The sequence below is a fragment of the Anas acuta genome, chromosome 2 (genome assembly GCF_963932015.1).
Source record: "Anas acuta chromosome 2, bAnaAcu1.1, whole genome shotgun sequence".
NCBI classification, from domain to species: Eukaryota; Metazoa; Chordata; class Aves; order Anseriformes; family Anatidae; genus Anas; species Anas acuta.
This window is the reverse complement of record NC_088980.1, coordinates 108102608-108117893: the sequence shown is the minus strand read 5'-3', so window position 1 is coordinate 108117893 and position 15286 is coordinate 108102608. Positions and strand designations below refer to the sequence as shown.

Here is a 15286-nt window from a genome sequence, read left to right as displayed (position 1 = left end):
AAAGCCTTACAAGAAAATGGAGTGATTTATCACTAGGTTGATTAGAAAATTCTAGCAACAAGATTGAGGCTCATCTCTATATTTAAGTACTAGCTTGCTTTGAAAACTTCAACCTTAAGATGCATGCCATGATCAACAAACAGGTCAACAACAAGGCCATGAACATTTAGCACAGATGAATTTTTTTCCCCACTGCTCTCCACAGGAGTTTTGCTGCTGACTTCAGGGAACCAGAATTTCAGCATAATTTTCCTTATCTTTTGTCTCCTTCATTGTTCTGAAAGAAACAGCTGAATAGTAAAGAAAACCTTTTTGCACCTCCAGTCAAAGGGGCTGCATTTGTAGACCTCCACATGCTCACTCTGCAAGTGATTTACCACAGTCTACAAGGATATGGATATGGTGAGACAGGTATGAATGAGGAGCCGATCGTATAAGTGATTTCCCATGTGAATTTCTGGAGCAGTCTGGATATTAAAGGTGTATATGCTAAGTATGATTTTCTTAGTGCTTGTATTTCCCCCTCCCCCTCTAAAAATGTAGCTGCTGGTATTTCATTCTCATTAGAAATCTACAGACCAGAGGCCATCATACATATTTCATAAGCAAACAGCAAAATTATGACATATCATCTCTAGGCTGGACTAAATGTCAATGATATTAATAACCAGTGGCTTATACTTTTTCTTCTTAAAGATGTATTTCCTGTCTTGATCTGGTTTGCATATAAAAGGTCTAATTTTCTTTGTGTAATAAAGTAATATAAACTCCCTAATTTATTGCTAGTATGCAAGCTGAAAGAGTCATGGATTTTCAATGGCTGAGAAATTTTGGCCATGCCAGCACTACTTGAGTGGAGTTAGCTGTGGTGTATCTTGGAGCCTTGACAGCTCAGGCTGGGCACCTGGTCGGAGTAGGAGTCTGTTCACTCTCATGTCTCATGGAAACAGTGGCACAGAAAAGCCAGAAAGGGAGAAGACAAAGAGAATGTGCAACACTGGTGTGGAATGAAGAGAACACGTCCTTGGAACAGAAATGGCCTTACATCCTAGAGAACAATTTTAAAACATATGGAAGCTCAGGAACAAAGTAATTTGTATTTTAGGATTGTTTAACAAACACATTCAAATACAATTTGGTCTCTGTATTCTGGGGATTTTAGTGTGTTAATTAACGATCATTTTTTTTGGCTAATATAAGTATGGCCTCCAAGTCTGTAAATACCTGCGCATAGGTGACCTATCCATGTCCCAAACACTTTTATATTGTCCACAACAACTGCCCACAATTCCCCAAGAAACAAAGATCCCATACAAAAAAAAAAAAAAAGCCAAAAAAAAAAAAAAAAGCCATGACATGACTATATACATGTAAATCGAGGACTGAAAAGAATACCTTATAAAAACCTTCATGCTGTAGAAAGTCTTGATTTTCAAGCAATTTACAAGATATAAAATGCACCCCCCCAATAATGTGCACAGCTGTTGCACAGATCAGAATATGTCCTGTGTATCTTGTGCATTAGCTTTGAAAATGCTGTCTGTCATGTTGACTGCATTTTTGTCTATCATTGTTGGTAACGTTCAGCAACTTAGAAAAGATTTTGCATATAGGGTACTTTTATAATGAGTTTGCTTATTATACCTACAAAAGAATGATTTTCATGTCTGTAGCTTCCCTGCTGGTTTCAAAACCCAAAATAGCAGCACAACTGCATGAATCATAAAAGCATATGCTCAGCTTGGAAAGATCATATTTTTCACTTTTTCTTTCAGCTGAAACAAACAGAAAATGGTGTACATTGCTAACAAACCCTAGGATGTTAAAAAACGTAGATCTTAATCCAACAAATACTTATGGTGCTGTTGTATGTTACTATTTGGGTAATTCATCTGAGCTAACTGTTGTGCTGTAACTCCAAATGAACTGCTTATGTGTACAATGTAAAGCACATCTAGGAAGTGTTCCCCAGAATCAGAGTATAAACTCATGCTTGGTTTTCTTAGTTTTGTCCCCCTACTCCTCTATAATTACCAAAGAGCCATTTGAAAGATAAAAATAAGAAAACCAAACAATTTATCTCCAAACTAATCAACTGAAATTGTATTTTAGAAGCAGGTATAAGAATGACAACCCAAAAATATGAAAGGTGGTCAGAAGGGACCTCTGGAGGTCTCCAGTCTAACTTCCTGCTCAGAGTGGGTCTTTGGCCAACATTAGAACAGGCCACCAGTGCCTCTGTCTAGCTGAGCTCTGAAGACATGCAAGAATGATGATTCCAAAACATTTCTGGGTAATTTGCACTGCACTACCATCCTCCTGAAGTTAAAAAAGTGTGAAAAAATATGGAAAGTAAGGTAAAAACAAATGTACTTTACTCAAACCACACTAGCACTGCTTTCAGAGGCTTGCTAAAAAAATACCAACTATTAAAAAGCAGTGTCTAAGTGAAATCTTTTCAGACAGAGATTTTTTTTTTTTTTTTTTTTTTTTAAGAAATAAAATGTTTAGCGTCTTTTATCTCTATCTGTTTTAATGCACTTATTCAAGACAGTTTGGTTATGATCAACTGTAAAATCCTTTAGGTCTTTTTTTCCCAGTCCTAGTTAAGAAGTGAAAAGCTAACATCAAAGCATGGCTTAAAATTTGCAGAATAGAAATCAACGAGTGCCTCATCTACTTCAAAGTATAGCCACCCTTTCTCATCTGTTTATTAAAAATATCTAAATGCAAGGAAACAACAGACTTGAGTGAATTCAATGTACAATATGTATAGCGGTAAACATGATACAATATTTCAGCTCATTCAAACTGCATAATTCTATTATCATTACCCTCGGGTTGCTGTATTGATGCATATTTAAGTATTAGATTGAAGAATAAAACAGGACAAAAACCTAATTCCTTTGTTACTGTGAATGGATGTGTGTACAGAGACCCTGTTGGGCCATCTTTTTGGCAGTTTCATCTACCTGGCTGTGGGATTCTTTGATGCTAAAGATTAAGTTCTTCAGCACCACAACTGAATACTATTCCATCATCAGAGAGAAGCAGTATATCCCAGGTACTGCAATGAAATCAAAGGGAGTTTTCTAATATAGTTACTTGAAAGTTTACTCATGAGGCAACATTACTTCAGTATGCCATTAGGAATACCAAGTCTTCTAAAGAGGCTATTTCCTCCTTGTTCTGCAGCTCAGATATGTCTTGATACACACAATCAAAACACTTCTGTTCTTTAATGAAACTTGTAAATAAAAAGGCTGAATCGACACAAAATGCAATACTCTTCCACATGAAGTAACCCTGCTTGTTTTCACTTTCAGCAGGTACCCTATTTGTTAATTGTATATTGTCCATATAGTATGAGCTGTTTGAGAGAGCTGCAAGACCTATGAAGTGTCAAACAAACACATGACATTACTCTAATAAACAGCAATACCAAATGCTGATTGGAACTGTACATAAAGATGGATTCTGCATTACAAATGAATTTGCCTCGAGGACATACTACTTTGTTCCAGAAATGTCTCACTGTTGACCAGGAACACTCTGGTCCAACAGATCACTGCATTCACAACCATGGACTTCTGAATAATGGTGCATGTAGCCTCCGGTACAGACAGAAAATGATTGTGGTGAACATAAGATGGGAAAACAGCACGAATGTGTTTTAAAATTGATTGCTGGGAGGGAGGCTTCGATTTTTCCTACACAAGGAACATCACTTTTCTAACTCAGGCAGGGGCCAAGAGTGATGAAAAAACGCAGAAAAGTGGCTGCATTTAAAGAAAAAACACAGTGTACCATAAGAGGGCGCTAGGCGTTTACCCAAAAAATAGCTATGAAAACCGGAATGTCAGGTAACAAATACAACTTTCCCATGTTGAATCTGTATCTAAGTCACTTAGGCAGATACCACAATATTTAAGAAAAAATGAATTTCTAAACTTACCTTTTCTACTGCAAATGTTCGAATTACATATTCAGCGAGGAGTTCTGTTTCTATTAGGGTAACTTTAATGTCTTTATATATCTCTGTGTCATCTGGCCAGTATTTGCAGCATTTAACCTTTAAAAAAAAAAAAAAAAGGATCATTTATTTTAGAAGGTTCATACTGAATCTCTTCTGTACTCTTTGCAGTGATTTATGTTTTAAAATACAATCATGTGCAAAACAGTCACACTTTCTACATGTGGAAATGATTCATGTTTAAGGGACATTAGCTCATTTTTTTAAGACAGCATTTTTGTGTTGCAGGTGAGATTTGTGCTGTGGTTAGAAAAGTAATATGAATTTGTACTGAACACAAGAAATACTTATATTGTGCATAACTCAGTTACAGAAACTGTTAATTTTTCATGCTTTCCAACTGAGGGTGCGTCAAGGGTGTACATGTAGAGGAACGACTACCACAAGAAGCCTTTTCCCCCTGTCTCTTGTTGTTGATTTGTTTCAAAAATACCTCATGCCTTCTAAAATGAAAATGTGTTTTTAAGAAAGGAAGGATCTTCTCTACCGTCAGAGAAGTATCTGTTTGCTCAGATTAAATTTCTGAAGGACCTGTTGAGAGTTCAAATGGCAAAACTCAACACATGAAGTCAAGAGATGAGTTTTACGTCTCGGCTTTAACACCAATTTGCTAGATGACCCCAAACACTGTTGGTGGGATTCATCTCACTTAGCTCAAATTAGGAGAAGCAGGATGAATACCTTCTAGAGGTGCCTTTATTTTTGTTAACTATGAAAAGAGTCTAGTCAACTGCCTTAGTCTAGGTGTTTGTCTTGATGACTAATGTTAGGTGAGATGACCCCCTTTCCCACACACTGATTTCAGTTGGCTTCTGGAGCTGTGTGCGCTTGGCAAACTTTTCCTGGGATATGGACATCACAAAATCATAGAACCACAGAATGGTTTGGGTTGGAAGTGACTACAGATCAACTAGTTCCAACCCCCCTGCCATGGGCAGGGACACCTCCCAACAGACCAGGTTACTCCAAGCCCCATCCAGCCTGGCTTTGAACATTTCCAGGGATGGGGCATCCACAGCTTCCCTGGGCAGCCTGTGCAAGTGCCTCACCACCCTCATAGTAAAGAATTTCTTCCAAATATCTAATCTAAACCTACCCTCTTTTACTTCCAAGCCATCATTCCTTGTCCTATCCCTAAACTCCCTGACAGAGTCCCTCCCCAGAGGGACTGTAGGCCCCCAGGTACTGGAAGGCTGCTATAAGGTCTCCTTGGAGCCTTCTCTCCTCCAGGCTGAACTACCCCATCTCCCTCAGCCTGTCTCCATGGGAGAGATGCTCCAGCCCTCTGATCATCTTTCTTGCCCTCTTCTGGACTTGGTCTAGTAGGCCCATGTCCTTCTTGTGCTGGGGGCCCCAGAGCTGAGCGCAGTACTCCAGGTGTGGTCTCAGAAGACCAGAGCAGAGGGGGGAAAATCTCCTCCCTTGACCTGCTGGCCACACTTCCTTTGATGCAGCCTAGGATATGGTTGGCTTTCTGGGCTGCAAACACAACACTGCTGGCTCATATTCAGTTTTTCATCCACCAATACCCCCAAGTCTGTGTCACAGATGGAAAGAAGGTGGCTTTTACAAAATGTATTTAAGATTTTCTGCGCCCTGGTGTGATCTAGATGGGATGAACTTCACAATATTTAGCATGTTCAGAAAGGAAGCATGGACTCTGTTATTGCCTAAAGCAGGCAGTTGTGGGGATTGAATATTTCAATGTAGTTAGCTGACACAGTTAAGAATATTCTCCTCCTTCTCATTTGGGTGGGCAAGACGGTGGGTGGGGAAGCTAACACATTGCTTTTGTATCTGTTTTATTCTGCTGTATCACGGTAATAGCTATGTTATCATCACTGCACCTGGCCATTGTCCAGTAGTGCAGTATGGGCTAGGAGTAGCATCTGTTACACATCTGCTGCTTGCAGCGTTTTCTCTCTCTTTCTCACTGAAGGGAAAATTTAAAACTGATCTTTCAATACATGTAAATCCACAGGTTTGCTTAAATATACACTTAAATTTGCTGGGTCAAAACACAGACTTCAAATTTGGATGGAAAATGGCAAAAGAAAACAAAAAATTAAACTTCATAACTGTTAGAACATTTCTCAAACCCCTTTTCATGCCAAAATATTCAGATTATTACCATGTCTAGTCATGAATAAAAGATAAAACTGAAGTATGTACATATAAGCATACAGTGAAAACTGTAAAGCACAATTCAAGTGATTTATTTACACCAAATCCAGGTTCAGTGTATAAAGGATTATGCAGCTGAACCTTGTCCTGTTGGGCAGAAGAAAGTGCTTTATCACAGTAGTTTCTAGTGATGTAGCTGATCATCACCTATAACCCTTCTTTAGTGTCTGGACAGCAAACAGGCAACATTAGCTGATAGCCTCAGAAGTCTGTCAGGGCAAAGTAGCTCTGACCCTTCTCCTGACTTGTTAGCAGGATAAAATTTAAATCTGAATAAAACTGTGTTAGGGATGGAAAAACACAGCCCTACATCAGGATCCTTCCCAGGTAAAAGAGTTCATCATAACACTCTGGTTGTGAGGCCTGGCTCTCAGCCACGGAGCTGTACAAGCATCCTGACAGCTCACTCCTGCTTACAGAGCTGAGGGAAAGCTCCTTGAGAGCAGATCTGAAGTTCAGGCAGCTACAAGGAGGTTTTTATTTATTTCTCTATGCCTGTCTTCAGACCCAGTAACCACATTAGTATCAGCTACAAATAAATGAATAAATACATAAATACAATTATTTTCTTCACATTTCATCTGGTATTCAGCACAGTTGCAGGACAATTTGCAAACACCAGGTTATACAATTGCCTTCCACAGGGAGAGGCTTGAAGGGCACAAAACCAGGCAGGGCATCAGTTTGCAGAAGATGGTTTCCATCAGCCAAGGGCCCCTTGGCACACTGAGGGACAATCCCTAAACCTCAGGATCGTTGGCAAATGCGTGTTCCCCTCCCAAGCACATCTATCAGCGATAAGCAATGAACAACCATTTTAAAAGCATTAAATGTTGCTGCAAGCAGTTTCGTAGCTGCTACTGCTATCTATTGTTGCGTCTACTTGATATTTATTCAGATCTTATCCTGTTTAGACATATTTCCAAAAACTCTCTGATAGAAGCTAAGTGAAACGCATTGAATGCTCATTGTTTTGTTTGTATTGTCAAAAGAATCCAGACAATTGACATTGTTCAAATCCCTTAGGCCAGCAAACTGAGCCTTTACGGTCACTGCTGGGAACTCTCTGAAACAGGGCTTTCCCACCTACGACTAAAGATGAGTTTTTTTACTCTGCATGCAGAATAAGGCGACTCATGCTGCCTCTGGCCTGGAGCAGCCCTCTGAGCACCCCGTCTCTGGAGCCAATTTCCTCTTCCTGCCTGCTCAGTGATCCTTTCCATAGGTGGAACATGAACCACGCAAACACGGCCAACGCACGTACGGAGGAAACAGCTGCTGCGGTGGTCCTGGTAACAGCACCACTCATCAGCACGTCTTTCTGTTGCTAACTTTAGCCTTGTTTCTTTCTGATGGGTGCCTGCCATCCTCAAACAATTCCAGTTTAGCAAAATAAACAATCAGGGGAAAAAAAAACACAACACCCTAGCTGAATTAAATTGCTCAGCCTTGAAGGAAAACATGCCTGTTTCTAACTTGGTAAGTCTAGACAGTCTGGATTATGACTAAGAACCGGGAACATTTGGAAAGACCAATTTAGAAAAGCACAGTAGTCCCCACCTTCTTATGCCTCAACTGCTGGATTTGTTTCCCCCTTTTTTTAAAACTTTATTTAAGATGATCCAATGGAATAATTAGGGAAGCACTGGGGGGATGTTGCACAGAAGTTATAGCCTCCTGCAGCTTGTGCCCATAGGGGATACAGTACTGCACAGGGGATTTGGGGCATGGAGCAGACTGGAGCAGAGCAGAAGGATCCATGACAACACAATTTCCTGAAAACTCTCCCAAGTGGAATTGGGGCTGTAACAGCTGTGGGAAAGGTGCCAGAGCCGCAGTCGTAGCCACAGACCAACACTAACTGATTCACTCACTGTGAGGAAAAAAACAACAACTTTTTTCTTCCTCCCCCCTTTTTAAAAAAAAATTAAAATTGAGCTTTTTTCCTACTTTTGGTTTTGGCTCTTGTTCTGCAATGCTGCTGCACGTGCTGAGCTTTAGACATGGGAACTCTGTGGACTCCTGATGAGCCAAAAGTTAAGCAAATGCTTAAAGACCAGTTTCCTATCCCCTCCAGGGATTCTCAAATAAAGAGGAAAGGGTCTTAAAGAAAAAAATCAGATTAAATAGTGTAAACTGAAATCACACTTATAAATGTTTATTGGATCAGGGCTTTTGTTTGTACAGGGAAAGACAATTGCAACAAAATAGAATATGGTTTTATTCATCAAATATGAGAAACATTGCTGGCAACATATGTTTGTTCATTTTTTCTTTTTAGCACAGCTTTAGCTACTGTGTCTTGATGAATCTCTTTCCCTTTTTATAAACATTTGGTACATATTTTACAAAAAAACTACTAACAGAAGGTTTAGCTAAATAATTGATACATGAATCCAAAACTGAATATTAAATGCATTAGATTTTTTTTTTCCACACAGTTGCTATCATAACTGTAAATACCGGCCACAAAGTAGAAAACATAATTTTGAAATCTCATCTGAGCAGAACTATAATTGAGAGTTTGTTCAGATACACCCCACATTTACATCCTAACATGTTGCCAAAAAATACAGATGTTCATCACAAGATGAGATAAAAAGGGTGATTGCCAGAGACATAATGAAAATGCTCTGATTTAATCTATTCATCCCAAGGTACACTGTCCAATTGTTCTAAACATGTTTATTTTACTAATAATTTGAGAAATTTGGAGAATATGATTATCTTCTTTGACCTGCCCCCCCTCTCTCCCAAATCTCCCAGCAAAACTGTCTAATGTGGGAAAATAAGAATTAAAAATGAAGGTGGAAAGTTGTTCTCGCTACTTCTAAATATAACAAACAATGCAGGCAGTAGATAGATAATGAACACAAATTGTGACTTCCGAAGCTGTATACTTAGCCATTTGGCAATGTGACACATCTAGCTACAGGCAGTATGAAAGCCAGGACAGTAATTCATTTACTTAAAGGTTTGGAATAGGAGGAATATTACTGAATTAATATGTGAGCTGGCTGTGAAATATACTTTGTAGTTCCTACAGAACAGTTTAAATAACAGTGATTATTCAAAGTTTCCAATTTCCTTTGATTCTGAAATATTCTTAGCAAAAAGGTGGTATAACTGGCTATGCACGGCATGGATTGTCATTAGTGAAGAGCAGTATTATATATTCTAATTTAAAATTAATCCCGGACTAAGTAATGATGATAAGTCAGACATAAATTTTGAAATGAAAGCTCTAGGATATAAAATTAAATAGTCAACCAAGCTCACTGGTGAAAACTTTTAACGGGTTTTGCAGGTATAACTAAGATAACATCATATACTTTTATTTGGCTTACTGGAAATAAAAGAACATCCAACAAATGAAAGTATTTTTATTTAAATACTTTTCAAACAAAAGCGTATTGTGATTAAGAACATTTTATTAGTTATAAAACCACCTTTGACAGGAGATAAAATCCAGTCCTTTTGTTCATTTTCTTTGTTTGCTTTTGAGCAGGTCAGTTAATTGATCTATACCTCATTTTAGACTTCTCTAAAATGAGGTATGGAAGAGCATTGTGCAATGCAAAATTCAGGATACCGTTCTGCACTGTCAGATGAATGGGTCTGTATAAAGGCAGACAAAAGTCTTTCTGTGGTTCACAACTCCCAGAGGGTGAGAGATCTCTATGAATTTTACTAGCTCAGTCTAATTTCTTCTAGTGATGACTCAGAGCTGATATCATTCTCCACCTCCTGCTGCCCTGTGTTACCCCAGCGGTGCAACCCTAGGTTGCCTGCGGTTCTCATTCAGCTGCTACCCAGGATAGTTGGCTATCAGGACATGCCCAGTTGTAGCAATACACTTACTGCTTTCCTCCTGGGAGGATCAATGAAATCCATTTGTTCTTAAAAATCACATGTGCTGTTAGTATACCATCAGCCTGGCAGCTTGGATTAGGTGAAATTAAGATGACAGGCTGATGGCGTGGCCATACTTTGGCCATCAAACAGAATTAGTCTGGGAGAATTGCTTTAGGGTAAAGGTGACCCAAGGTAAAGCTGCTTGTAGTGTTCCTGCCTTTGTAGCTAGTAAAAAAGCAGAACATGGATTGTCCCTATTTCATTCCTTGTGTTTAGGCAATTGTCTCCCACTGTTTATTAAAAAAGGCTGTAAATTAGTGCACTTTAGTACAGCCCTGGAGGAAAAAAGGCTGAGCGCAGAGCATGTGAGAAGGGTAGCCTTATGCCAAGATGAAGAATTATCTGGAGCTTCTCAAGCTTGTCTTAATCCCTTATACAACTGTGAAATCGTGGGCATACTGCTCAGATCCTGTGCTCCAAGGACCCGATGTGCCTGCATTGAGCAGCACAGCCCGTGCACTGAATCATGCTTCCTTTCCAAGGACAAAATCATGCCATAAGTTGAGCTACAGAGCACCACCGAGTTAGCTGGTTGCCTTCTGGCTCTAAAACTTGATCATCTGATGTCAGGTTAGAAAGCTCTATGTGCTGCTTTATAGTAAAACCATGTTGGCATCTCTAGGATACTCCTTCCTTCACAGAGAGGCTGAGAGATCAATTTCATGAGACTACTGAGTTCAGCAGACCTGCAGTGATGAAGCCATTTTGTCAGCCACGGCGTTTCAAAGTAGAACTCGAAGACCTCTTTGTAAACTACTTTTACTTGCATCCTATACCCTGGCAGTACTTCAGCAGCTAGCCCAACAAGGGGTCTGTGCATTTGTGTATCCTTAAAACTGTTTTATGGATTTTGCAAAATGAATCATCTTGATTGAACTAAGAAGCGTTATGATACTAATCTTCATTGATGAGTATTTTCTGAAGTATAGCTTTTACTGGAAACAAGAGAAAGTATCAAAATACTGAGACCTGAAATTATGTTTGTTGTGAGTGACACGGGACAGTGCTGACCACTCGTAGTTTGATGTCCTGTTTGACAATATCAACATTGCCAACCTGGGGACATCTTTATTAAGTGATTAAAGAGTTCTTCCTTCTCTTTCCTGGAGAATAACAGCCAATTTTTATTTATTTATTAATTTTTCCCTAAGGGTTCCTCCCCTGCAGCACACAAAGGAATAATGCCAACTTGTTATTTCTGGTTAGAGGTCTAGAAAGCTAAAATCTGTTTTGACTACTAGAAGGGTTCACTGATTTGGAAGATTAACAATAGTTTCAAATTACAATTGTTTACTTTCTTATCAGTCATACTCTGTAATACTACAGCCTCTACTGTATCCAACAACAGATACTGGAGTTACAGTGAAAGCAAAAGTAAAACAAAATGACTGAACATGGATGAAAAGAACAGGTCCCAGATTTTATGGATACCTGCGATTAAGAATTAAAATATCTCTATATGGGGAAGGACAGTATTTATAGGTTTTTGAAGCTGACACTAGCATTATGTAGAGGTAGGGAAGGGTTTAATGCAGAAAGCTTTCTCCCTCTCATGTACAAAATGTGTTTTCTTTCTTTCAGGAGAAAAGTTTAAATGAAATCTTAGTCACCATTATGCTAACAAACGCTTTGGCACATCTCCTAAGGAACACTAATGTCAGTATCTTGAACTAACACCAATGTTGGTAATTTGGCTTATCACATTTAGAGGCCGTTTCAATTATATGGAGTGTTCTTCCATTTATACTAAACACAAACATGCTGTTTGTGGGATGTGTTAGAGAGTTGCTCTGTTTCACCTCTGCGATATCCTTCTAAATCTGAATCTTAAATACAGTTTGAATTTACCTTTGTTCATTAGATGGTTATTCTGCATGAAGATTCTCAAAAATTTGAAGTACATTAACTGTGAGCTTCATAATAGGTTTGTATCAAAATAATCCTGTTTTATTCTGAGGTTAAGTCCATTGGAAATTTCATACAGTGCTAGCATTTGTGTTGATGGAGTTAACTATGAATTTATTGTTTGGTTATAGCACTATGTTTCAGTGAGAAGCCTCTGGACAGGACTTTACTTGACAAATTTTCTTGGATGTCTGAGAAATAGACCATCAGGACGATCTGAGGAAGACTCAGTTCAAGATGAAGAGTTCTGGATTTTGTTTGTTGAAGAAACGTGTTTGTATTTCTTTTAGAAATGTCTCTTGAGTGCTGACCAAGGTTGCACATCCTGAGCACGCCAGGCCCAAGCACAGGCACGTATGACTGCTGAGGACTGGGCCCACACAGAGTCTTCCCTGGGAAGAATCGCTCTTCTGATTTTATCTTACAACAAAGAACTTTTTTTTTTAAACAGCAAGCAGTAAGGAGATGCTCCCTCTCTGCTAGTTGCTACATTTGACTCCTGTATTTTCATTGTCATGTAGACCCCCACTTGTTTTACGCATGAAGAGCCATCAACATTTTTGCAGCAAAGCAGATGAAAGTGCCATGTATGTCCAGTCAAACAAGCAAACAACCAGCTAAGCCACCAACTTTTGCTGTTCTTTCTTTTTCCCTGTGCGTATCCAGCCCTGATGGCTCTTGGGTAGGGAAAGTCACCCAAGAGGAGTGTGAGATGGCTATCGGGAAAGCACAGCACTCCTCAGGGATAAGATGATGGTGAGAGGCTGTTGTGGTAGTGCTAAGGCATGTGTGCAGGAGTACGGGCTATTTGCCATCCCATGGCTGACCTTCATTCCCCTGTTTGCCTCACATCCATTCTGTTGTTGTCAACCTTGCCTCCTTTCAAAGAAAAGGGCCTTTTGTGTGCTTATTAACACTATTAGCACTGGCTGTTTTCTAATTCTGGATAATAATTGTGAAACTCTAATTACTGTAATTATGATGCTCCTGGGGTGAGGTTTTATTTTTTATAATTATTTCTAGTGATTTTTTGTAAATACTTCGTTATATTAAAAGCATGATAGACAATCATGAGTCCTAGCAGTGCATTTATATATCAACCACCTCCACCCAATTTCATCAGTGCATTTCACCATTTATTAATCAGATATTACTAAATTCCTCCTGCCTCAAGCGAAAACAAGGAGTGGGAGAGAAAGTGACTACTGACAAATGATAAATGATGTGACATGCCAAGTTTGATTCCGCCAACCAAGTATCACTACCAGCCTAAGAAGAGCAAAGATGGAAGTGACAGCAGGATGACACAACTGAATATATTCTAAATCCAGTGTAACTCTTTAAGGAGGAAAGAAAAGTTTCTATGTGTACAAACACTGAAACATTTCAAGAAGCAACCTGAGACTTCAGCCAGTACATAAAGACTTTGATCCAGTTCCCATTGCTTCCCACACAAGGATCCAGCTGTAAGAGCAGTCTCTTGGAATAAACCAGATGTTCTCATGTGTCTCTTGTTGGGAAACCAAACATCCCTACACTGGTTGGATAAAAAAAGTTTTGTTTCTTCTACAATAAGCCACCACAGTATGCTAAACGTCTTGGGAAAAGATGTCTGAAATTACTATCTTCAGTTGCTCTATCAATTAGTAACAGGAACATGAAGGTCTCTTGCATTAATATAATCTAAAATGCAATTTTTTTTTTAAATGGCCTATGGTCTCATTGATTTATTTTTATGAGTCTTGTTCTTGCTTTTTAACTGTTAGTCTGTGGTTTGGAAAACATTGATTCTTGCATTAAAATATAGGTATATTATACCGCTAATTACTTATCATGCTCTTCTTGCAGACTTCATTGAGAGAGGGAAGTTGTTGACCCCAGCATGAAGAAGACAGAGACTTTTTATCTATCTTACAAGGGTTGCCTACTTATTCATTTTTCTGTAAAAGTTCTTAAGTCAACTTAGACCAATCTTAACTAAAAACCCCTTCATCAGCTGTTATCAAAGAACTGTTCATGCAACTCAGCAATGATTTTTCTAAATGACTGTGAGACCTCATTTAGATTTTTAATAAACAGTCACATTCTAATGAGGTCTTCATAAAACTGACTAAATATGTTTAGAAATCATTAGCTTAAATTACCAGTACAAAAGTCTCCTTAGGGAGCCCTGCAGATTTTGTGATAAGACTTCTGGCAGATGGATTGGTATAACAGCACAAGTGAGTTCTGAGTTTCCACACAAGCAGTGTAAATGTGAGTGACTGGGTAACAGGCTACTAGATAAAGAGCTAAATGTCCCTCAGGTGGGTTCATTAAAGAGAGAAAACAATCAAAACACATTTCTGTGCCATTTAAATACCAGGTGCACAGCAGTCTGCAGGTGCCAGAAACACTGACAAGGGTCCCTTGCTGGAACACACAAGAGCTTAAAGGGATGCATGGTTTTGACAAGTATGCCTCAGATAATGACAGATATTGGCAGATGTACCCAGACCCTGCTGGAGGGTAATGCAGGGACTGAGTCATTTGCAGCAGGTGCTTGCATTAGGGACAGCCTCATGGTGATTCCTCTATCCGCAATTAAAACAGTCCTGATGCATAATGCTCCAGGGCAAGAAGCAAGTTCCTAGCACTGATTTAATGACTACCCAGCCAGTCCTGGTAAACAAATACACATACGCCCCCTCAATGATTAATTCATGAAGGACATACATTGTGTGGCAAACATGTTAAATAGATACTCCTCTTTTCTGAAAACATAAAGGCATTTTCCTCCTTGACTTACACTGGGCAAGAGTTTTAAAAAATATATAAAATAATAAGCCCCTATAAATCTTAGACCAACAACAACACTCGAAATAGAAAACCTCAAGGTCAGGAAGGTTGCGAGATTTACCCTGCAGGAATGCTACCAAAAAGCCCATTAAAATCATTACTAATCAAGGTGGCACGGAGCTTGTGTTTGGGGTTGAGGGAGAGATGGTGTGTTAGTAATGATGGTTCCCACCCTGGGAGTGGGACAGAAGCACCAAGAAGGAAGCAACTGTGTTGTTTTGTGGCTCATACCATCTGATTTCCATTAAAAGCTCATTTTAATTTCTGCTCTCTAATCTCACCTATGTTGGCCTCCAGAGAAAGCAAGAACAAAGTCATTTCTACCACTGTCAGAAACAAGAAAGCTGCAGATCGGTATCCCACTAGGACTCTTGCACCCTGAAGAAATCTCCACGGTGGCACAAACTGTTG

At 39.2% G+C, this 15286-nt stretch overlaps 1 protein-coding gene across 13 annotated transcripts in view; it reads right to left on the bottom strand.

Moving 5' to 3' along the window:
- Positions 1 to 15286, bottom strand: part of PTPRM (protein tyrosine phosphatase receptor type M) — a 468093-nt gene that overhangs the window by 17389 nt on the left and 435418 nt on the right. For all 13 annotated transcript variants that reach the window (XM_068671589.1, XM_068671590.1, XM_068671592.1 and 10 more), the window contains one exon: positions 3956 to 4072. In XM_068671589.1, the coding sequence (XP_068527690.1) occupies positions 3956 to 4072 (117 nt within the window). The remainder of the gene's footprint in view (positions 1 to 3955; positions 4073 to 15286) is intronic.